Below are 21,909 nucleotides of genomic sequence, written 5' to 3'. Positions count from 1 at the left end.
GTCAAGATGAGTTCATTCTACCTCCCTGGGGTTCCCACAATTTTTTTCACCTTGGAACTGTTTTCCTGACAAAATCATGATGGGTAGTTGGACAGGTTGGGCTTTTGTATTTATTTTCACTTCACTATTTTATGATTCCTCAGTGTTCTTGGAACATTTCCATATCTCGTATGAAGTGTCCAGCATTAGATTCCACTCACAATGACTCTATCATTTTTCCACATCTCCATTTTCCTATTTCTCCAATGAGAATAACGTATTTTTTCTTTCTTCATGGGGATACTAAAGCTACTGTTATAAGAATAATATAAGAGCTATATAAAGCTTCAAGCTTACGAGAGAGACCAGGAACAAAAATCCAAGTTACCATTGCCATCTAAATTATTCATTGTTGTACAAAAACAGCCCTGGCTGGTGCAGCTCAGTGGATTGAGTGTGGGCTGCGAACCAAAGGGTTGCCTGTTCAATTCCCAGTCAGGGCACACGCCTGGGTTGTGGGCCGGGTCCCCAGTGGAAGCCATGTGAGAGGCAACCACACACTGATGTTTCTCTCCCTCTTTTTCTCCCTCCCTCCCCTTTCCCCCCAAAAAATAAATAAATAAAATCCTGAAAAAACAGAGAGACTCTTAGCAAAGTTCTGTGGCACACTTAGCTTTATTGAAATTGAACAAATACTTTTTTTAAATAACCCCTTTTACAGCACATGTAAAATTTAATTTTTTTCATTATATTTTACAGGTTGTCTTTTATCTGAGTAAGCAAAAATACGTCTTTTATTTTTTTTCTTACTTAAAACATGTAGCCAGGATTCAAACCACATAGCTCTGGTACCAAAAAGGCAACGGGTTATGAAAATCACAGTACAATTTTAAAATTCTTTAAGTTAGTTACGGATATTTAAAATGATACTCACTGGGATCGACGGTAGAAATCATGGGTCAGTTGACATTGGGACTAGTAATTACACCTACAATGAGAGCAGACATGGGAAGTTCAAGCTAATATGAGCTACGCCATTCAGGACACACCATCTCCATAAATACTGTGGCTGAGAGGCTGCGATGGCTAAGTCACACTGGAGCACTTCACACGGAAACATAGCCACAGTGAAAACAGTACATAGTGCGCTAACTTGGATCTAAAATAAAGTGGGCGTTTGTTTTTAAAAGGGTATACTATTAAACCAATTACACAGGACACAATTTAAACCCCCCAAATTACATCTAGGAAAGACAAATGATATTGAAATGCACACACACATGGACAGTAAAGTAGAAACCTGTTTTTTTGTGATTGGTGTTTATTTTTTGTTGCTGTTTTTTCAATAAGTAGAAAGAATTTATGACCCACAAAAGGATTTCTCAGGTGAAACACTGATTACAGACATTGTAAAGAACATAGCTCAGGAGGCTCGTTTTAAAAATGAGGCAGCGTTTTCCTGAAAAAGTTTGGTCCTCGACTCACTATAGGCTAGTCACTATGGTCAGATGGGAAGCATTTTCCGTGTGTGTGTGTGTGTGTGTGTGTGTGTGTGTGTGTTTTAAGCTAATTTTTCAGTGCCAGAATTAGTCAAAACCAGACCAAAAGACAAATTCCCCTTGAGAACTTCACCTTGCATTATCATGTCTAATTAATGCATCATCTGAAAGAACAATGCTAAAGACTATGAAGGGAATTATACTCACGTGATTCTGCAACAACTTAATTTTGTGCAAACATTTTCCTTCATTGCCGTATAACTTATCTTTATTCACATAGGTGCCAGGAAACCCGCCCCAAGATCCTCCCCCCCCCTCCCCTAATCTTCGCCTCTGTCAAAGTGATATAAAGACAATTGCACTGTGTATTTACAAGCACAACACTTAGGCAAGAAGGTCCCAGGATTTGAAGGGCACATCTATTTCTTGTGGACATCTTCATGCCGAATGATCTTGTATGTAATCCAGTAAAAGATGTTGAAAATGAGGAAAGCCAATGGGAAGGCAGCCCGAGATATTGTGTCAATCCTTTTTGCCCGGTCCACAAACTTCTTCTTGATGGCATCTGCATCTTTTGGGGGTTGTGGGATCGCATTGGCAGGTGTGGTCTTAACAGCTGTTCCATCCTTCACTTGGAGGCAATGACCCATCCCATAACCACTGAAATTAAAACGGCTCTCACGAGTAACATCTTCTTCCTGAGAGAAGAAAGGCAGAGGAAGCACAGAGTGGTTGTCAGTCAAATCAGATGGAAGATGCTTTAAATTCCTCTGAAGTAAAGGATAAATCACAGTTAACTGGTAGCATGGGAGGCTTTTAGAATGTGTGGTTCTCTTTCAAGTTTAACTCAATTATTCATGGAACAGATACAGTTCATTAACTTTTCAGGCTGAGAAATTTAGGGTAAGAATAATGACTTTGTGGTCATTTTCATTAATTAACAAACAGAAACATCTACATTATATTTAGCACTGACTTTTCCAAAATCTAGTGTATTAGTCCATAGCTTTGAATAGACTTTTATTTTTTATTTTATTTAAAAATATTTTATTTATTTTTTAGACACAGGGGAAGGGAAGGAGAAAGAGAGGAAGAGAAACATCAATGTGTGGTTGCCTCTTGCATGCCTCCAACAGGGGACCTAGCCCACAGCCCAGGCATGTACCCTGACTGGGAATCGAACCAGTGACCCTCTGGGTCTCAGGCCAGCGCTCAGTCCATTGAGCCCCACCAGCCAGGGTTGAATAGACTGTTTTAAAATGAAGTCTCTAAATCCCAATATAATAGTCTAAAGCAGTTTAGAGGACCATTTGTTCATTTACTCATTCATTCATTCACTCAAAAAAGCATTTGTTTAACTCCTGCTCTGTACTGGGCCCTTAGGTAGGAATTTCTAGTAATTGTGGCTCATTCACAGCCCAGTTCCTTCTATTGACATGGTAGATCCAAGGTTAACTCCTTAAATGTATACGTTTCCCCTCCAGCCCTCTAGTTCATTTCAGTCAGAAATTAAATATTCATTACTTGGTATTGGATATTTATACCATGGCTAGTTATTCCAGTGTCAGCTTTCAAGATGAATTCTTTGGATAGTTATTTATTTCTACCATTGTTAAACATGTGTCCTTTTAGCTGATTTCAGTGATATTTTATATTGATTATTTCTACATGATTTAGATAAAAGATTGAAAAGTGGTATTTGTTCCTCATTGTAAAGAGTAAATAGCCTTAGTAGAGACAAAATGTGTGGAATGTAGATGTGAGGTGGGTCCAAATGGTGGGTTGAAAAGGCACGATTGAAATGACCTACTTAATAAAAATATAGTTCTAAATAGCCATTGATTGACTCTTCTTCCAAAACTAGATTACTGCCTCCCACAATACTCTGTAACCCCTTTAAGTAACCGGAGGCACTGCACTCTTTATCTTGCCAAATAATAATAATGGTTATATTACTTAAAAGACAAGAAAAATTGGTACTAATTTTATCTCGTCAGTGTTTATTGCATGTTGATACTGCCTTCAGCTGCATGTAAAAAAATATACTGAATGCAGGACTGTTAACATAATATGAATGATAGTCCAACTGTGAGCCAACAGTATGTAACGACACATTGTATCTTATGTATTGAAATAAGTTTTGTAAGGTCAACAGGAGATCCCTAGATAAGTAAGGAATGTAAGAAGAGTGTTTTAGTTAATATACTTCATCCTGTACAAGATGGGGAGTGAGAGAGCATGTGGTTTAAGGAAGCACAAGGTCCTCAGATTAGATTATGGTATATACTCCAGGGGTGAGATGTGCTGCCCTGTGGCTCATTGTGGCTAAATCAGTCCTCAGGCGCCACTTCCCTCTGTGCAAGGTGTATGTGGGCTGAAAATGAAGAGGAGAGTCCAACAGACTACTTAAGGCCTTTGGCTCATTGGCACTGCCCACCCCTGTAATACTGTACTTCCAGTCAGGCCAACCCTGAACATGGCTCAGTGGCTAAATGTTGCATTGCAGCCTGACAGTTGCTGTGGGGAATCTGAGCTGGAGAGATAGCCGATGTGAATAATTGCCGAACACTCCATGTCCCCCATCACGGTGTCCATCGGATCTCTAGAGAAATCAGGTTAGAAAACAGAAGGCTCATGTACCGGTTGTATTAGTAGTTCTTATCAATGAATGCATGTAGTGCTACCAATAACAGACTGAATTGGAACCTTTAATCAGCCTGTTTATGTCAGAAAAATCAGGCCAGAGCTCTTGCAATAAAGTAACTTTAAAACACTCCTCTGTAAAACCATCTACCCAGTACTTTTATTTATTATATGGGGTTGTCCTGTACAAGTCAGTTTGAGATGCTCTGTCTCACTTCTTAACTAAATGTAATAAGGGATTTTTCATTCAACAGTTAATCATTGAGTGTAGAATCAGTGGCTGACATTGCGCTGCATGCCAGGAGTCAGTGGATGAAGTTGGACAAAGGCCTTATCTACATGATGCTTTCAGAACCCAGTGGAAGAGGCTGACCTAAAGGCATCATCATAAAAGAAAGCTGGCAAATCCTGGGCACAGTAGCACAGTCACTGAGTGTCGTCCCGATAAATGAAGGTTGCTGGTTGGACCCCCAGTCAGGGCGCATATAAGAATCAACCAAGGTATGCATAAATAAGTGGGACAACAAATCTATGTCTCTCTCTCTCAAATCAATAAAGAAATATTAAAAGGAAGCTGGCCAAGAAAACCTAGCTTGACATTAGAGTACTTCCATGTACTCAGCTTTATAAGCTCAATAATGAAGATGTAAGTTGGACTCAGATTCAAGTATTAAATCATTTTTCTTTGCTTTGAAATCTGAATCCTATATTTTATGGATGCAAAAGTTTCCATGAAGTATAGTATTTCTGAATATGGAATAAACAGATATATTAATCATTGCAGTGTCATTGTTCAGTACTTAGCAAGAAAGGAAGCATAGAGGTCACTAGGGGAAGGGGTCTTTGCTTATCACATGGATTATACGTGGTCTCGGACATCCTATTACTAACTGAATATTAGATCTCAAGCAGTGTATGAGAGAAGAAGAAGCAGGGTCAGTTGGTTTAGGAAGGAGAGATGCAGACTAGGAATTTGGGTATTTGGATTCCAGGCCTGGCCCCAAGGGTTATAAGCCCTGTTGATCTGAGGCAAGATACTTATTCTTTCAAGGCCTCTGGGATCTCATGCCAAAAATGTGGAAGCTAGACTAGCTCTGTGCATCTCAGATTTGGCTGCTGGGGAACGTCTATAAATATGTGTCTGCCTGCCTCCCCTCTCAGCCCCTTCCAGCCCAACTGAAGCACAGTCTCTGGGGGAGGAGAACTGAGAACCTGTATTTTTTAAAATCCAGTGACTGTGATACAAAAGGTAGGTGAGCTCTAATGTCTGGCTCTAAAATACTGAGCCTATTATGTATTACTGAGTCTAAAATGACTTTTCAAATGGAAACAGTCCCTTAAATACATTTCCCCATCTCCGCCTAAATTCACTGTGTTGTTTATTCTTCCCATGTCTGTAGAATCCTGCAAATTGCTGTTCTCACCTCTATGAATGTTTAGAAACTCATGATTAAGCATATAATTTACTGCCTGACTGAGATAAGATAATTTTAAAATTCCTGGGCCCCTGAAGCAATAGAAAGGGTGGTTAGCTGGGAACCTGTTTTTAGCACAGAAAACAAAAGGAAACATAAATGCACACATTCGTATTTCTTTTCAGGCTGACTCATTCATTTAATGTCTATAGCCTTTCTTCCACACACCGTGAATGGATAGCTGAAGAGGTTAACTCACTTCACTACCAGAGTTAGAATAGAATGATGCCAGGTTAGGTTATAATTATGTTGTACATTGCCAGGCAAACTGTGGTGCTTAATAAACTTTTGCTGAATAACGAACAAAAGAAAATGAAGAGGGTTTCTCTAGGCTTGAAAATACTTTCCTCATTCACTCAACAGTATTTTAAATTATGCTTCTTAGCAGAGTTACAGCTAATTAAATCAATTCTTTAAAATTCCCCACCATAAAAATAAATCTGTCCTAGGTAGAAATTATCCATTTAATGTTTCACATGCAGGAGATTTGAATGCTAGTTTGAGGGTCTTCTTATTTACCATTATGACTCATTCAATGCCTTTTAAATATAGAACCTTAAATTATCCACATAAAAGAGTATGGTTTTTCTTCAGAAAACATAATTGCAAGCAGTTTGAACTTTTGTGTTATAAGGACTGCCTTTCTGGCAGGTTCAGAATAAAATGGCGAAGTAATATGGGAAGACCCCTATATGAGGACAAAATGAAGACAAGCTTGAGTCATGGGGAAACTGAAGCTAAAATAAAGAACAATCTGTAGGTACTGCTTAGCTGACCATATTCACAGGGCGAGTCAGTTAGATCTTCTCAGTAAGAACAGAATTTTAGGCATGTATTATCCACTTTTTCTGGTTAGCCGTGAAACCAATAAGTTAATTATTGCTGCCCACCACCCATCTTCAGTAACTGAGCAGAAAACCCTTCGAGTGTCCTGTTTTCTTACTCACTGATTAAATTCCCACAGAAAATGACACATCCAGTCCAAGTATCAATACATACAATTTCTATATCCCACTTTGATAAAACCATAAATCTTATCTGCCGTATGAAGCACTACCATGAAAATATGCAATTAGTTTGAGATTTACTAACTTAAAATTTTTTTAAAATTTACTTTTAGAGAGGGGGGAAGGAAGGGAGAAAGAAAGGGAGAGAAACATCATACAGTTGTCCCTTGCATGTCCCCCACTGGGGACCGAACCTGCAACCCAGGTATGTGCCCTGATGGGAATTGAACAAAACCCTTTTCCTTTGCAGGATTATGCCCAAACAACTGAGCTACTTATTATCTTATTTTACTGATTTTATGCACCGATTTCACTTACTGTAAAACTTACTCAGTCCTGTGTTCAGAATAACTCTTGTCTAGATGTGAAATTAGACCTAAAGCAACACCAGAAATGCATTGTAGTGAAGTATTCAAGAAAATAATTTCCATGTAATTAAAGAACATGGTACTTATAAAATGAAAGATTTTAATAGAGCCTGCATTTCCAATTATTCTTTTATGCCCTAGAGAGGAGAAGATGAAAGGACTCCTAAAAACTGGGGTAGGAGAAAATTCTTTCCATCACATGTCTCACCTAGATTCTTTGATTAGATGGAGCTTCACTTCTGTTGGAATCGGAAATTGCTCAGTTGGAACTGAGGCTGTAGTGAGCCCCAATCAATGCAAGGACATAATGGGATCTCCAGCCCTCCTTAGGAAACAGTGTGAGTCCAAACACAGCAGGTTTTCACCAGAAAAGTCCCCTGAACAAATGAAGGCTGGAGGATGCTTAACTGTAGTCCTGCTGATTTTTATTACCTGGGCTTGGGGAAGAGGGATGACCTTGAGAAGTTCTGGGTGCTTGTGGCCCGAATTCCCTCCTCTTTGTCACAGGTACTTGGGGATAGATATGAAGAATGAAAAGCTATCATTATTGATTATGACTGTACACCATGCAGTGAAAACTACAGCCAGTCCTATGGCCACACTGACTCTGCCAGTCACGTGCTTTCTGGGGACACTGAAGCTGAGAGCAGTTACCTGGCTTCCCAAAGTTGTATTGATAATAAATATTGAAGTGGAGATTCCAATCCAGGCATGTTTGATTCCAAAGACTTTAGAAGTCTTTGATTTTTATGTACTTGTCCCTATAAAATGCCCAATGGATTTCATTGAAGGTTAAGGATGAAGAATCTGACTGAACTTTGCAGAGCAACAAGGTTGAAGTAAAGTAAATCAAGTATAAGTGTTTGTTTCGTAATGACCTGTGGTAGATTAATTAAAACTGTGTCAAAGTGTCATTGCAGGAAGACAGTAAAAGGCAAGTTTTCTCAAAGAAAAGCATATCAATAGATCATCTCTTTTTCAGTGAAAGATTGGATTACTAAGTTTTGAAGAAGAAAGTTCTGGTATGCATTTATTGAGCACTTGCCATTCTTGTATTTGTATTTCCAACAAATATTCATCGGGTGCCTATTATGTGTCAGGTATGTGGTGGGGGTGCAGCAGTGAACAAGAAGACAAAGTTTCTGCTTTTTTGAAGGTCACATTCTAGTGGGGTAGACATATAGTAACAAGTAAAGGAATTATATACAAACAGACAAACACATGCATGTGCACACATTTGCATGTATGTGTGTATACATAAGACACTTACACATACTTACATGCACATGCACACAGATCACTGTGGGTACTTTGAAGAAAAGCAATCAATGTAAGAGACTAAGAGAGGTGAGTGGCAGAAAATGGATGTGTTAGACTGAGTGGTCCGAAGAGGCCTGAGCAGATGCCAGGCACTGTGCCGTGTGCTGGGATCTAGGAGTGTGCAAGCTAGATCAGATGCTTGCCTTCAAGGAGTTTGCAACCTTGAATGAAGATGAAAAATCAAATGATCACATGAATATGTAATGACTAACTATGATAAGGGGCCTGAAGGAAAATTATAGGGTGGTCTGAGAGCTTATTAATGGGGATCCGCATCTAATCTGACAAATAGGGGAAGCTTTTTCCCGAGGAAGTGATATTTCATTGGCGGTAATAAAAAATGAGAGGCATTAAAGAGGTGAAAGCAGAACTGGGAAGTGTCTGAGATGGGAGGGTTTGCGGTGATTGAGAGATGGTAGCAGGGGTGGGGTGGGGTGAGACAGAGTTTCAGAAATGACCCGGGGCTGGATCACGTAGGGCCTTGCAAACCATCTGCCCATTTGGAGCTTTATTTTAAGAACCAAGGGAAGAAAAAGATGAATAAGGCCTTGGGCTTTTTGGGAGCCGGGGCATACAGAACTAAATAGAGTATAATATGAGAGATATTTTTGAGATAAGTACAAAGGCTCATGGGCATTCACGTGATCCTGAAATCTCCAGAGTTGGTGAGGTAATATTGCTGAGGTACACAAATCATCTACGATTCCCCCAATCTGCAAAGGACTCAGTAGCTGCCTGTTGGTTTTCAGTATTCATTTCTATTTTTGCTTATTATTATTTTTAAATGCTTGCTTCCCAATGATATTAAAGAACACGTAGTCTGCATGTTGATAGCTGATTTCCAGTATTGCCCTCACTCACTGGAGGGTGAGCTGCTGGGAATGTGCTACTCATCCCCATAGCCCTGTTTCCTAGTACGATGCTGGGCCCAGGATAGTTATGCAATAGCTGTGCTTGGAATGTACCTCTTGACTCCGAGTAAGGGCTCAGAAAGGTCGTGCTCCCTGTGGAAGAGGAGGGGGCAGCAATGGTCTCCTAGCTGATTTCCTTTTTTTGTGTGTGTGCCAATTACAGACCTTTGCATAGCCTCTGGATCCATCTTCCCCAAAGAAGTTCTATCCTGTGACTCAGTAGCCTCGATATTGTAGAGGAGAAGAGTAAAACAAAGGGATAGAGCCTGAAGGGTTGAATTCACCTCTTTACTGCCTCCCCGATATGGTGAGTTTAGGACAGTCCCTCGACTTTCTTGCTCTCCTATTTCCTTACCTTTGAAATGAAGAGATTAGCCATTTGGCCATTTTCAGTGTTGGAGTATAGGACTGTAGTGCTGGCTAGTGTGTTGTCTTGAGCCTGGTCTCTAGCTGATTGATATGTGTTAAGACTTTTCTTCCCAGAGAGTAGACGGCATGCAAATAAATGTTTTTAATGAGTCGATTTGAGCCAAACTGATGACATATGCCAGGGAGCGAGATCTCAAATGCTCCACAAATGAAGGTCTTCATGTCTTGGTGCTCCTGCTACCTTGCTACCTTCTGCCAGGGTTGGCCTCGAGGGCATGCCTAGGGCCCAGAGCTTGGAAGGGTCCTATAACTGGTTTAATGCTCTGTTGTAGCCATCTTGACATTCCTAATAAATTTTGAGTAAGGGCCTCGTGTTCTCATTTTGTAGTGGGCCCCACAATTTGTGAAGCCATCCCTGCTTTCTGCTGTAGTAGAATTGGTGGAATGCCATTTGCCCGATGCTTCCATTCTCAGCCTTAACTCTGCGAGTTTGTCATCTCCTTAATGACCACTCCCAAGCGCCTTTGTGTGACATTCCAGGACTCCTATGTCCTGCCGTATGCCTGTGTCTCTCTTGCGGTTTCATGATCTTTGACTTTAGTCATCTGCATCTGTTTGCATATAATACCCCTCCCGTCTCGCCACCTGGCAACCTCCTGTGTGTCCTGCAAGACTCTGCTGGGCCATCATCTCATTCAAGATGCCTTGTCTTGGCCCCTGAGCGTGGGCCACAGGTTTCTCCTCAGCTTCTGTAGTACCTGGTACTTGCCTCCTTAGTGCAACCTCTATTACAATCAGCTGTTTCCATGTTAACCTCTTTTATGTAACCTTCAAGTACAGGCACCCAGTTTTGCATAACGTGATAGCCACAGTACCTAGAATAATACTTACCTGAAGCTTCCTACATTGACTACCTACAAAATCAATTGTTAAATGAATGGTAGAAAACAAGTGTTTTGCAATATGAAAAATCTTTTCTTTGCTTATTGATTATATGGCTTATTTTTTCATATTGAATTTATATAACACAAAGGCAAACCTAAACTCAACGACACCACTCAGAAACTGAGGTATTTATGAGCTATCTTTGGAACACTGTCCATTTTTTGGGCCCAGTGTTAAGCTTAATGAGCAGCTCAGATAGTGTGAAAATATGTAAAATTAGATCCACCTTATTAACAATCTTGGTAAAAAAAAATGTGTACTTCTTTGCAAAGAAAAAAAATGGAATAGACAAACACTCCAGAATCCAAAGGAATATGTTTGTCATTTATGTATCCACTGGCAAATTAGAATAATAAATCTAGGTAAATGAAAAGCCAGTATGTATTAGATATATGCAAGTATTTCACCAGATAAATTAAGCCTTATTAGTTCTTACCCATAACAAAAGATCAGGGAGTGTGTACATAGCATTAAGGGTATTTGAACCATAGATCATCCGTCTGGGTTTTGGAAAAAGAGTAAAATTCCTGTAAATCTATGGTTGTCACCAAACATCAGTTTTAAGTCTTACAATTCTAATTAATGAAATCGTTTTCTTCACAAATCTCTTCAAAGAAATGAACTGTGATGCTGTTCACCATTTAATGGTGAACCATTTCATTACACAAAAATCCCCTTCTTGACCTTGATCACACATGTTCAATGAAGTTCAAATTTTTTTGTTAAAAAAGCCAGCAGAGCCTCTTATTCAGGATAAAGCTCACCCCCAGGAATGGGGGAAATATGTGGGTACAGGTGGCAGACAGAATTCAGCTGTGCTGCAGGCAGAGGGCTTCCAGAATGGATGGTGCCCCGAGGATTGAGGCAAAGGGAATTGAGTTGGCTACGATTTCTAGTTACCCACCAAAACCCGTCTTTCTTCTTCTTCCTGGGGAGCATCTTCATTTGGCTCAGGATTGCTTACCTGAAGCACTACGGACATTTGGGACCAGGCAGTTATTTGCTATAGGAACTGTGTTTTGTATTTCGGGATGTTTAGCAGCATTCCTGGCTCTACTCACTCAGGCATTTATTTGCTTTCGAACTTGGACCATCACGACTGCCAAGTTCTCCAGACCTCTATTGCTATACACACACACACACACACTTGATGTGAAAAAGTGGGATTATCTATTGTTTACCTGGCACCACCACTCCTGTAGGAGTACCTGTGTAATGCCAGTAGCACCACCTCACCCCCACCCCCAATTGTGACCATGAAAAATGTCTCCAGACATTGCCTAATGTCTCCTGGGGGACAAAATCGCCACTACTTGAGAAAGCATGCTTTAGCCGGTCACACATGTGCATGTTGGGGGACTGTGCTTTCTAACCGCCCTGCACCTGTGTGTGACTAGGCGCCCCCGTCTAGCATCAGGAGGTCCAATCAGTTCAATATCCAAACCAGAGTCTAGTCGCTTCTTACCACCCCCAACTCTACACGCTGATCTGAGCTCCTCGATGGTGACTCACCAAATCATTCCCACCAGCATTATCATAGTCTTTTGCCTGGTCTCCTGGCTTTTGGACCCTCCTTCCCAACATCCTGTTTGTTCTCAATGCAGCAACCGGAGGGATCCTGTTACAGGTGAGTCCAATCAGATCCTCGTCAGCTCAAAACTCACCAGTGGCTCTCACCCCTCTCAGTAAAAAGCAAGTCTTTGTAATGTCCCTTTACCTCTCAGACCCCACCTCCTGCTGCTCTCCTTCTAGCCTAGGTGTCAGCAAACATTTCCTTAAACTGCCTCAGAATGAATATCTCAGACTTCATGGGCCACACAGTCTCTGAAGAACACATCTTTCCAATGTATATTTTGATACAAATTTTCTAAAGTGAAATAGACACTCTGGTGTACTTCGGACCACACCTTGCCTAGAGCACCATATTTTTTAATGGACTGGATATAATTATTTGAGAATAATTGTTTGACTTCTGGCTTAAAATCAATAAAGCTGAAATGTTTTCACTTAACGTCAGCCGTAGTCTTAGGGAGTAGTTTAGAAATCGATTATGTGGTTGTAATGTTTTGATTCCTCAAGAGGAAAGCAATACCTGGCATGTGGAAAGTCTTTTCTAGTGATCTCTGTCAATTCTAGTCTATCTAGAATGCTCAGAAGACACACTGTATTCTAAGAAGCATGAAGGTGAACATCTCCCATCTGGAGTATGAGCTCTTCGATTATTAACATCGTTTGCCATCTGTTCAGGGTGCAAAGGGAACGGTGAGGCTGTCTCCACAGCACACACTGAAGGAGACAGGCAACGAGGAGATGAGCCCCCTGCCAGTGTAAAAACAAGAGTAATGATGGCGCCAACAACAAATCACATCAGGCATTTATTTGCTTTCGAACTTGGACCATCAAGACTGCCAAATTCTCCAGACCTCTATTGCTATACACACACACACACACTTGGTGTGAAAAAGTGGGATTATCTATTGTTTACCTGGCACCACCACTCCTGTAGGAGTACCTGTGTAATGCCAGGAAGAACTACATTTCCCAGAATTCCCTTCTTCATTGGTTTTTGGTTAGGGTTCGTTGGTGAGAGGTACTGGGGAGATTAGGAAGGTGGAAGGGAAGCAGAGGCCACTGTTTTGGAGAATATGTGGGGGTCAAATGACAGAACAGCATTCCAGACCTTTCTGTGGGATCCCATTTGATGACCTCACTTCAGCAGCTGAACATGGTGGCTTCTCAGGTTTCCCAGAAAACACCTCATTTTCCATCCAGTGCTTCAGGCTGAAGTCCCATCATCTGACTATAGCCTTCCCTTCCCCCAGTTACTCTCATATTCATATCAACCCTAATCTCTATATTAAACCTCTTATTCTGGTAGCAGGTGCAGTGTCTGTTTTTCTGACTAAACTCACAAAGATCCAGGAATACACGCACTGCACACTTTTTAACCACAAAACATTATTTTAATGCAAGTTACTGTAGTTTTCTTCAGTTAAAATTTAGTGGGCACCAGGATATACCAAAGGTTGGACAGTAATAGGATAAAAACACAGAGTCCTGCCCTTGAAATCAGTGTGGGACTGGAGTGGGGGTCAAAAACACGTAGAGCAGTGATTCCCGACCAAGAGTTATTTTGCCTCTGAGGAAACGTGAGGCCATGTCAGAATATATTTTTGATTGTCACAACAGGGGAGAGGGTCCTATTGGCATCTAGTGGGTAGAGGCAAGGATACTGCTAAATGTCCTACTATACACAGGACAGTCCCCCATAACAAAGCATGAATCACCTAGTTTCACATGTCAGTAGTATTGAGTTTGGGAAACACTGGTGCAGTAATCTGAATGTAATGTGATGTGATGATATCTGCTGTGAAAAAAAGGAATGCACAGGCCACAGAGTAGATAGGTTAGAGATCATCTTACACTAGAGTAATTAGAGGAAAGCTTGCTGGCATTGTTTCTGTAATAGCATCGTGGAATGGACTGCCTCTGGAAGATTTACATGAGTGTTAATTACACATATGTTACAGAAAAGCAGCCTGTGTAAAGGCAGCTTCGTTCTGTCAACTGAGCTTGCTTTTTAGTGCAACTGTAGACCACCTCAAAGGTGCCTGCCTCTGCCATTTGGCCAGGACTTAGTATCTTTGAATCTTCCTATATCTTAATCAGGAAAGGCAGAGGACAGAAACCTAGTCATGGTAGCTTAAATAAATGGGGAATGTCTTTAAAAATTACTATTAAAATTATTGTAAGAAAATCTTGTGAGTCTCTGAAGCGAGGGGAGCAGTGCCCTTATAGGTAGGAAGTGTGGATCCAGAGCTCCTGCTTTCAGATGAGATCAGGCACGTTTAGGGTGTTACAGCCCTAGACCAGAGCTCCTGCTTTCAAATCTTGGCTCTGCCTCTAGCCAGTGTGGGAGCTGGGTAAGTCTCTCAAACCTCTACATGCCTTAGTCTCTTCTGCAGTAAAAATGGAAATAACGACCCCTTCCCTATAGGGTTCTTGAAAGGATTCAGTGAGACAATGCACATTGAAATTATGATTGTGCCTGGTACATAGTAGGTCTACTCAATAAACGTTAGCAATGATCATGAAATGGATGATGGTGTAAGAAGGGCTCCCTAGCCCAGGAAACTCCAATGAGCAAGTCAGAAAATGGGATTGTTCTCAATCTCCCAGGGCTGCTATTCTCTCCCGGTCCTGCTTTCCTCCTTTCATCTTCCTTTATTTACTCATGTTCCAACTGGGCCTCAGCCTCAGCCCAATGGGGAACCTTTTCAACTCGAGTCCTTACCATCATCTCATTAGAGTAACAAAAGCTCTTCCTTCAAATTCTTGAAAGAGAGGTTCTCATTGATACCCCAGTTTATGGACTGTTGACCTTAGGGCATTGGATGGAAACGGGTAGGAGATACACAGTCAGGACTGCCTGCGGATGGGATGGGGGGCAAGGGGCTGCTCCCAGGGTGGCGAGTGTTCCTGAAAGTGCACCACAGAGGAACCATAGAAGAAACAAGAGAGGCCGGCCTTTTGAACAGATGAGCCTGGCTCATATAGAAGGTGTTTTCAAAAGGGTGAAGAGCATTTGTATTAATGGCTGCAAGGCTGCTAACCAGAAGCATGTGGTTGATATTATGGGGAGAGAGAATTTAACTCACTATGAGAACTTTCAACAAGTCTGACTGAACATGGAGCCCAACACCTTGAAAGGTAATGAATTCCTTGTTACTAGAGATAATCAAGTGCTTCATCATTTGTTGGGGAGGTTGGGTATAAATGTAACCCGTGGCTTCAAGGCCAGTGACCATTTATGTGCCTTCTAATTGTGGGAGGCTTTGACTGTGCATGGGAATTGCTAAGGTAAGAAGTCCAGAAGGATAAACTGCATGGAAGGCGCCAACCCAAGTGCAGGAAAGATGTATCCAACACGCTGTGCCCTGCTGTGCTCGTCCTTGACCTCCTAGAAATGTCTAGTCCTTGTGATCCCCTTTTGAGAAACCCACAAGTGCGGGTGGGTTCAGGTGTATTGTCTCTTTCATTTACCTTCGACTTGCAAAATGCTTTATTTCATTACTTCTAAGAGTATCATTTGAGCAGTAAGTCCCTTGCTGCTGTTATAAGTTTGAAGAAAATTCTAATATAGAACATATAAAACACAGAATACGGAATTACAAAAGCCATGAAAGAGTAACTTGTAACTCCCATCATGGAAAGGATTAGGCAGTGAATGGCTGTGTTTCAGAGACAAACACACCATATTCCTAGAGAGCTGTCTTTATTATATCCAGTGTTGGTAGCCTGGAGGCTCCAAGCAATAATATCAACCTTCCAGATTGTCCCTTCTTTCTTTCCCCTCTTTCCTCCCACTGCTCAGAGCCTGCTGAAAGGAGCTCAGGGGCCAAGGAGCCAATGTTCTTGGCCATCACACTTCGGCGAGCTATTTATTTCAATAAACTCAAAAAACCGAGAACTCAGTCAATAGGGTTGAATCCATGTTTGGTCTTGCCCTCAATCCCTTCCTCTCAACTTTGAAGAGACAGGTTAATGCCATGATGAAAGCACCCAAGTGTGACTTGGAGAAGCATTTGGAGGTTTTGAAAGGGGGACAGTGAGACATGTCCGAAGGAAAGAGACAGCTGTGGGCCATCACGCCCTTGCTTTCCACAGCTGCAGAGCGAGCAGTGTGGTTTGTCCAGGTGAGACACTCTAAACCTGCTCTCTCTGGCCAGTCTTAATTCCTTCTCCTGAGTTTGAATGATCCTGGTAAGCTAGGTCTTCTGTAATGAATGTGGACTGTTAGTTCTGTTTTAAAATCAGCAGAAACTGAAACAGATGAACACTGTACCATCAGGAGGCACTTTCCTACTGCTTCTCCGGAGGATGTTCAAAGCAGCAAAGCAAACCAGAAACAGTCCACGTGTCATTATTCAGGCTTATTATTTAGCTTTGCAGGTTGCCTATCCCCTAGTTCTCTCCTACCTTCCCTGCAGCCATTTCTTCACTAGCATTTCAATGATAGCTACTTGTAAGCAACTCTTGCAAAAAATAATTAGGAAAAGGCAAATGGAAAGTAATGGATAAAATGAGGGTATGTGTGTGTGTATCTGTAGTACATTGCCGAGATTTCACCTTCTCTGTTTCATTACTATGGTTACCAGATTTAAGATTTCAGAGAGAAACTTGTCCGTATCCCCAGAGGGAAGAATGATTGCAGTAAACACAGGAGACAGAAGTTGGGCACAATTTGACAATAATACCAGTATCTGTTGATCTGATTGTTTACCAATTGAGTTTCTAGTTTAGAAAGTGCATGAAGGTATGTAGGTAGTAGCATTGGCACTTAAATGAGGAGCCTGTCTCCTTTTCCTTCTGAAAGATGTCAACACAATTGTTATAATCAGGGCAAAGAGGAAACTATACGTAGTTATAAGAAGATATATTTTCCTAGAAGATAGATGTAAACCCTGGGTCAGTTTTTTCCCCTCCCCCTCCCCCAGTGTATGCCTCCTTATGAGGCAATTGTCACACCCAGCTGAAAATGACAGCTTCCACACTGCCTGCATAGGGCACTGCACTAGTGAACCCCGGTCACGGGCATCCCAATCCTGGGGCAGGGGGCGGTGTGGGTGTGGACTGATGTACAAAGGTGAGGTGCTTAGTGTGTTTTAGTGAGGTGCAAGGCATGCCTCCTGTTGCTGTCATCATTGCACCCCAGAAAGGACCCCCCATGGCTAGATGTGTGACTGACTCTTAAGGATATCTGAAAAGATTTAAGCCATAGAAACTTGGGTGAACTTCTTTACTTTCTCTGATATACTCTGAGTGCCCCCCTTTTTTGGGGGGGGCATGACCCAAAGTAGAAAATATTTTCCATTACTGACCAGGTCACATACATGCATGCACACACACACACACACAAAGATCTCTAACAGAAACAAAAGTTTCACAACGTGGTTTTTACTTTTCTTTTTTAAAAAATATTTTATTTATTTATCTTTAGAGGGGAAGGGAAGGAAAGAAGGAGAGAAATATCAATGTATGGTTGCCTCTCATGAGTCCCCTGCTGGGAACTGGCCTGCAACCCAGGCATGTGCCCTGACTGGGAATCAAACCCCGATCCTTTAGTTCTCAGGCCTGTGCTCAATCCACTGAGCTACACCAGCCAGGGCTGGTTTTTACTTTTCTAAAGCAGAATACACTACCGTATTATCTAATTTTTCCCCTAACTTTTATTTTTTTTAAAAAGCCGGTGGTGAGCCGCTGAACTGACTTCATGACCCACAAGTCAATCACTCTCCACAGTTTGACAAGTACTGCATTTAATGGCCTTGATTGATTTCTTCACTGTCAGTATTCATTTATCAAGTATTTCCTGAGCACTTACCGTATGACAGGCATGTGCTAGTTATGGGGAATCGGACAGGAGGGGCTCCCAAATGCATGGGAGAGTCCTGATACAGAACCAGACACTTGTGAGTTTCAACTCATGGCTGCTCTCATCTGTGGTGCTTGAGAAGGTGCTGGGATGTCACAGGGAGTCTGAGAAGCGGCCTGCTGTGCACCAGGCATCCTGCTAGGCCCTGGGACTTCCTGCTCCTTAGCTCAAACTCTAGCCCCCTCTAGGAAGCTCTTTCCTCCTGATTCTTCCACTGTGTTTAGCGGTAACCACACCTTTTTTCCCCTCCATTCTCCCCTAAATGCCTGCATTTATTAGGTTGGATTTTAACAGTACAGTTGTGAGTCTCTTGTGTACTAAATAGCAGGCAACTGAATTAATCACAGTAATACACAGGATCATTTTAAAGAGTCAGAGGACATTTTATATGGTAAGTTGACATAAAGAGCTCAGTTATACTATTCCAGGTAGCTGTGCATTTGTTTTCACACAGATTTGTGCATTGGGCTAGAAGTTAGCTGCTAGTGGGCTGGCATCTTAAAAAGCCATTGCTGTCTATAAGTAAAGTGCCCCCTATAAGACATGGCATGACTTCTGATGACGTCGTGCTGGCTGGTTTTCCACTTTTGGACCACTGAGCTATGAACCCTCAGTAGAGACCAGCAATTCATTCAGCCAACAGTACTTAGTGTGTACCAGACAATGTGACAGAGTCTTCAGATTGAAAGATGAATAATAGCCTCTGAGACTTTCCAGGGGGCTTTTACGAGACATGTGAAGGGAAAGGAAATATCTGATGAGTGCTGGCTGTGTGCAAGGCACCAGTGTTCACTCCTACTAGCAATGCCATGAGAAAGAGGGTCCTTAGGGCCCTTCGCAGATGAAGAAACTGAGACCCAGAGTGATTAGACCATGGCTCCAAATCACCTAGCAAATATAATCCCAGCCAGGACTGGAATTCAGGCACCTGCACTGCTGGCTGAAGCCCCTTTCACTATGCCATGCTTCTCTCCCATCTCTTTATTTGTATGAGTTGAAGGTACATATTTTGTAAGAGGACAGAAATTCAGATGGCAGAATTACTCCAGCAAAGGGTACTATAATGAAACAAGTTGATAGGGTACTTGGCAGGAATGAAGAAAGCTGGCTTTATGACAGGGATTTTTATGTTGTTTTTTTTTTTAATCACAGGAAGTGCGAAAGAACAGTCAATGATTCTATGATGAATTAAGGCGCCTAAAGTCTGGCAGGCAGAAACTGGCTGTACGACATTTAGCAAACCTCATGTATTCCCTGTGGAGACATTACTGCCAAACCACCTTCATCTGAAGCATTTTGTGCTTTCCAGAATGAAGCCGTATGACTATTTAGAACAATGGTTTTACTATGATACGCATGTGCATAGTTCAGTCCTGTTAACTAATGCGAAACCCCTCACCTTGGCATGGATCCTTTTCGATGGCATTTCAGGTCCTCTCCCCCCATGCACGTGAACCCAAAGCTGAGAGGGCACCTTGTCAGCTATAGGAAAAGGTGTTGTGTGGGGTTCCCATTTGGCTCCCAGCACCAGAATGATAATCCTAGGCCACTGCCTAGCTAGTGCTACTCTCCTTAAGAAGCATAAAGCAACAAGCAACATAGGAGTACATTATTCTATGTGGTTGAAATCTTTCATAATTTAAAAGAAATAAAATTTACTGGAAAAAAACACAGGCAGCTATAGTGATGAACTTAGCATTTTTCATTAAGTGAATGTTAATTTTATTTAGCGCTTTGGGACACTTTTCCATGCCTTAATAGTGTGCCTTGTTCTGTACTGTGCATATTGCACAGTAAAAAATGTGTACATTTTTAAATGGACTATTTGCAATGTGCTCTAGCACAGCACTTCTCAAGCTTCAGTGTGTGCGTCCCAGAGTGGTGGGGGTGGTGGCTCTTGCTATAAGGTAGGTTCTGATTCCCTAGGTCCAGCGTGGGTCCCAAGAGTTGATCTCTAGCAAGCCCCAGGTGATGCAGGTGATGCTGGTGCTGCTGGTGCTGCTGGTGCTGCTGGTCACCAAAGGACACTTTAAGAAGCAAAGATCTAGAGCAGTAATTCTCAAACTTGGCTGACCACTGGAATCATGTGGGAAGCCTTAAAAAATCAAGATGTTGCCCTGGCTGGTGTGGCCCAGTGGATTGAACACGGGCCTGTGAACCAAAGGGTCTTGCCAGTTCAATTCCCAGTCAGGGCACCTGCCTAGGCTGTGGGCCAGGTAACCATTTGGGAGCACATGAGAGGCAACCACACATTGATGTTTCTCTCCTCCTCTTTCTCCCTCCCTTCCCTCTATCTAAATATAAATAAAGTCTTTTGAAAATCAAGATGTCTTAATTTTTTTCTATTCCCAGAGATATTCTGATGCAATTGGTCTGAGGTGGGTGGGGTCTGGACATGGGGAATCTTAAAAAGTCCCCAGGTGACTATAATGTGCAGCCAGGATAGAGAACCTTGCCTTTATTGTGTTAGCTCCTCTCTAGAAAACAGGGCTCATTTCTGGTGTGATGTTTACTGCTCTTGAATAAATCCAGCAGCAGAGTGAAATGAAGTGGGAATGTTCAATCACTTAGCCTACTAATGTTTACACCCATGTCAACTTTTTGAAAAGTGGTTATATCATGCACTCAACAGAATTCATACCTCTGTTACCAGTGCAAAGAACCAGACTTTGGGTCCCCTTTTCACTCTCCAGTGTAAATAAAAGAAGCTTAACGTAGAGTGAAAAGCTAACTAACTAAAGAAGAAATTTCTAATTTAAAGGTTTTTCTGGCTGTATCGCCTTTTGCATTATACTAGCTCTAATTAATTCCTCCTAAGGGGAGTGATATCTTTGTTCACAGGCAGGTTGTAATTATGAAACTAAGCTTTTAAAGCATTTCCTGTCAAAATGCTCCATCCTCTGTGTGCACAGCATGTTTCTCTTCCTTAGGTCAGGGTTGCTCAACCTTGGTACCGTTTGCTGAGGGTGTGGCGCACAGTGCATTATGGGACATTTAGCAGCATCCCCCAGCCTCCAGCCATGGGTACCAATATCACCCAGCCTCCCACCTTCCCAAGCTGTGAGAACCAAAAATGCCTTCATACACTGCCAAGTGTACCCTGGGGCAGGGGAGAAACAGGCCCTGCTCGAGAACTAATGCCTTAGGCCAATGGAGATTTCCATATCACTGATTGATACTTTCATCTGGACTCTCTCGCTGGGGGAGCCAGGGTTCTCTGATGCAAACAACAGGCGATCAGCAAGGTAGGATGAGATCACTTTCTGGGGAGCACTGAATGCCACCTTTAGGAGGGGAATTTTCATAGCCTAATTAATTAATTAATTCTATTTCATTTATGCACAATAACAAGATGGGGTGAGAATAATTGACAGTTAACACTCCAAGATGGAATGAAGTTTATAGATGCCACTTCTTCCTTGAGAATAGCTCCTCCTCACCAGCTGCAGGTACTTTGTCTTTCTAGAAATCACCACGACTCCAACTATAACTATGATGATTAATGTTCTTTACCCCATATGAGAAACAATTTGCTCTTATTTTTTTTCTCTTATTGATTTCTAAAGCTGCCTGAAAACTGGTTTCAGGCAGTTTTCATGGGCTCACTCTCCTTTATGTAAAACAGGCCTCAGAACAGAGCAAGCACTCCACGAAGTATTTGTTGAAGAAATGACTGACAGGGTTGTCCAGCAGCTTAGAGTTAAAACTAAGAAAATGGGGGCCATTTTTTTATTATTTCTGAACAGAGCCAGGGTCACATATTTTCTAAATGGTTGCACTTGCTTGTGATGCCAATACATCAATGAAGTGGAAAATAACTCCAGCTTTACTTAAATATGTTTTTCCAAATGAGCTTCTTACAAACTGTATTCCTGAGAGAAGATAAATTAGTACTGTGATTAGGCAAATGCATGTCTCTTTAGTGTGTGTTTGGGAAGGACCAGACGTCTTTCTCATT

The 21,909-nt window shown here is 41.8% G+C and overlaps 1 protein-coding gene across 2 annotated transcripts in view; it reads right to left on the bottom strand.

Annotated features, from left to right (window-relative positions):
• Positions 1-695: 695 nt before the first annotated feature.
• Positions 696-21,909, bottom strand: part of GLRA2 (glycine receptor alpha 2) — a 175,049-nt gene continuing 153,835 nt past the window's right edge. For both annotated transcript variants that reach the window (XM_037046333.1, XM_037046332.1), the window contains exon 9: positions 696-2,176. In XM_037046333.1, the coding sequence (XP_036902228.1) occupies positions 1,898-2,176 (279 nt within the window). In that variant the 3' untranslated portion in view covers positions 696-1,897. The remainder of the gene's footprint in view (positions 2,177-21,909) is intronic.

This window comes from Sturnira hondurensis, unplaced genomic scaffold (genome assembly GCF_014824575.4).
Source record: "Sturnira hondurensis isolate 20B ecotype Veracruz unplaced genomic scaffold, ASM1482457v3 Scaffold0005220, whole genome shotgun sequence".
Lineage (NCBI taxonomy): Eukaryota > Metazoa > Chordata > Mammalia > Chiroptera > Phyllostomidae > Sturnira > Sturnira hondurensis.
Note: the sequence above shows the minus strand (reverse complement) of the source record. Positions and strands in the feature narration are given on the sequence as shown.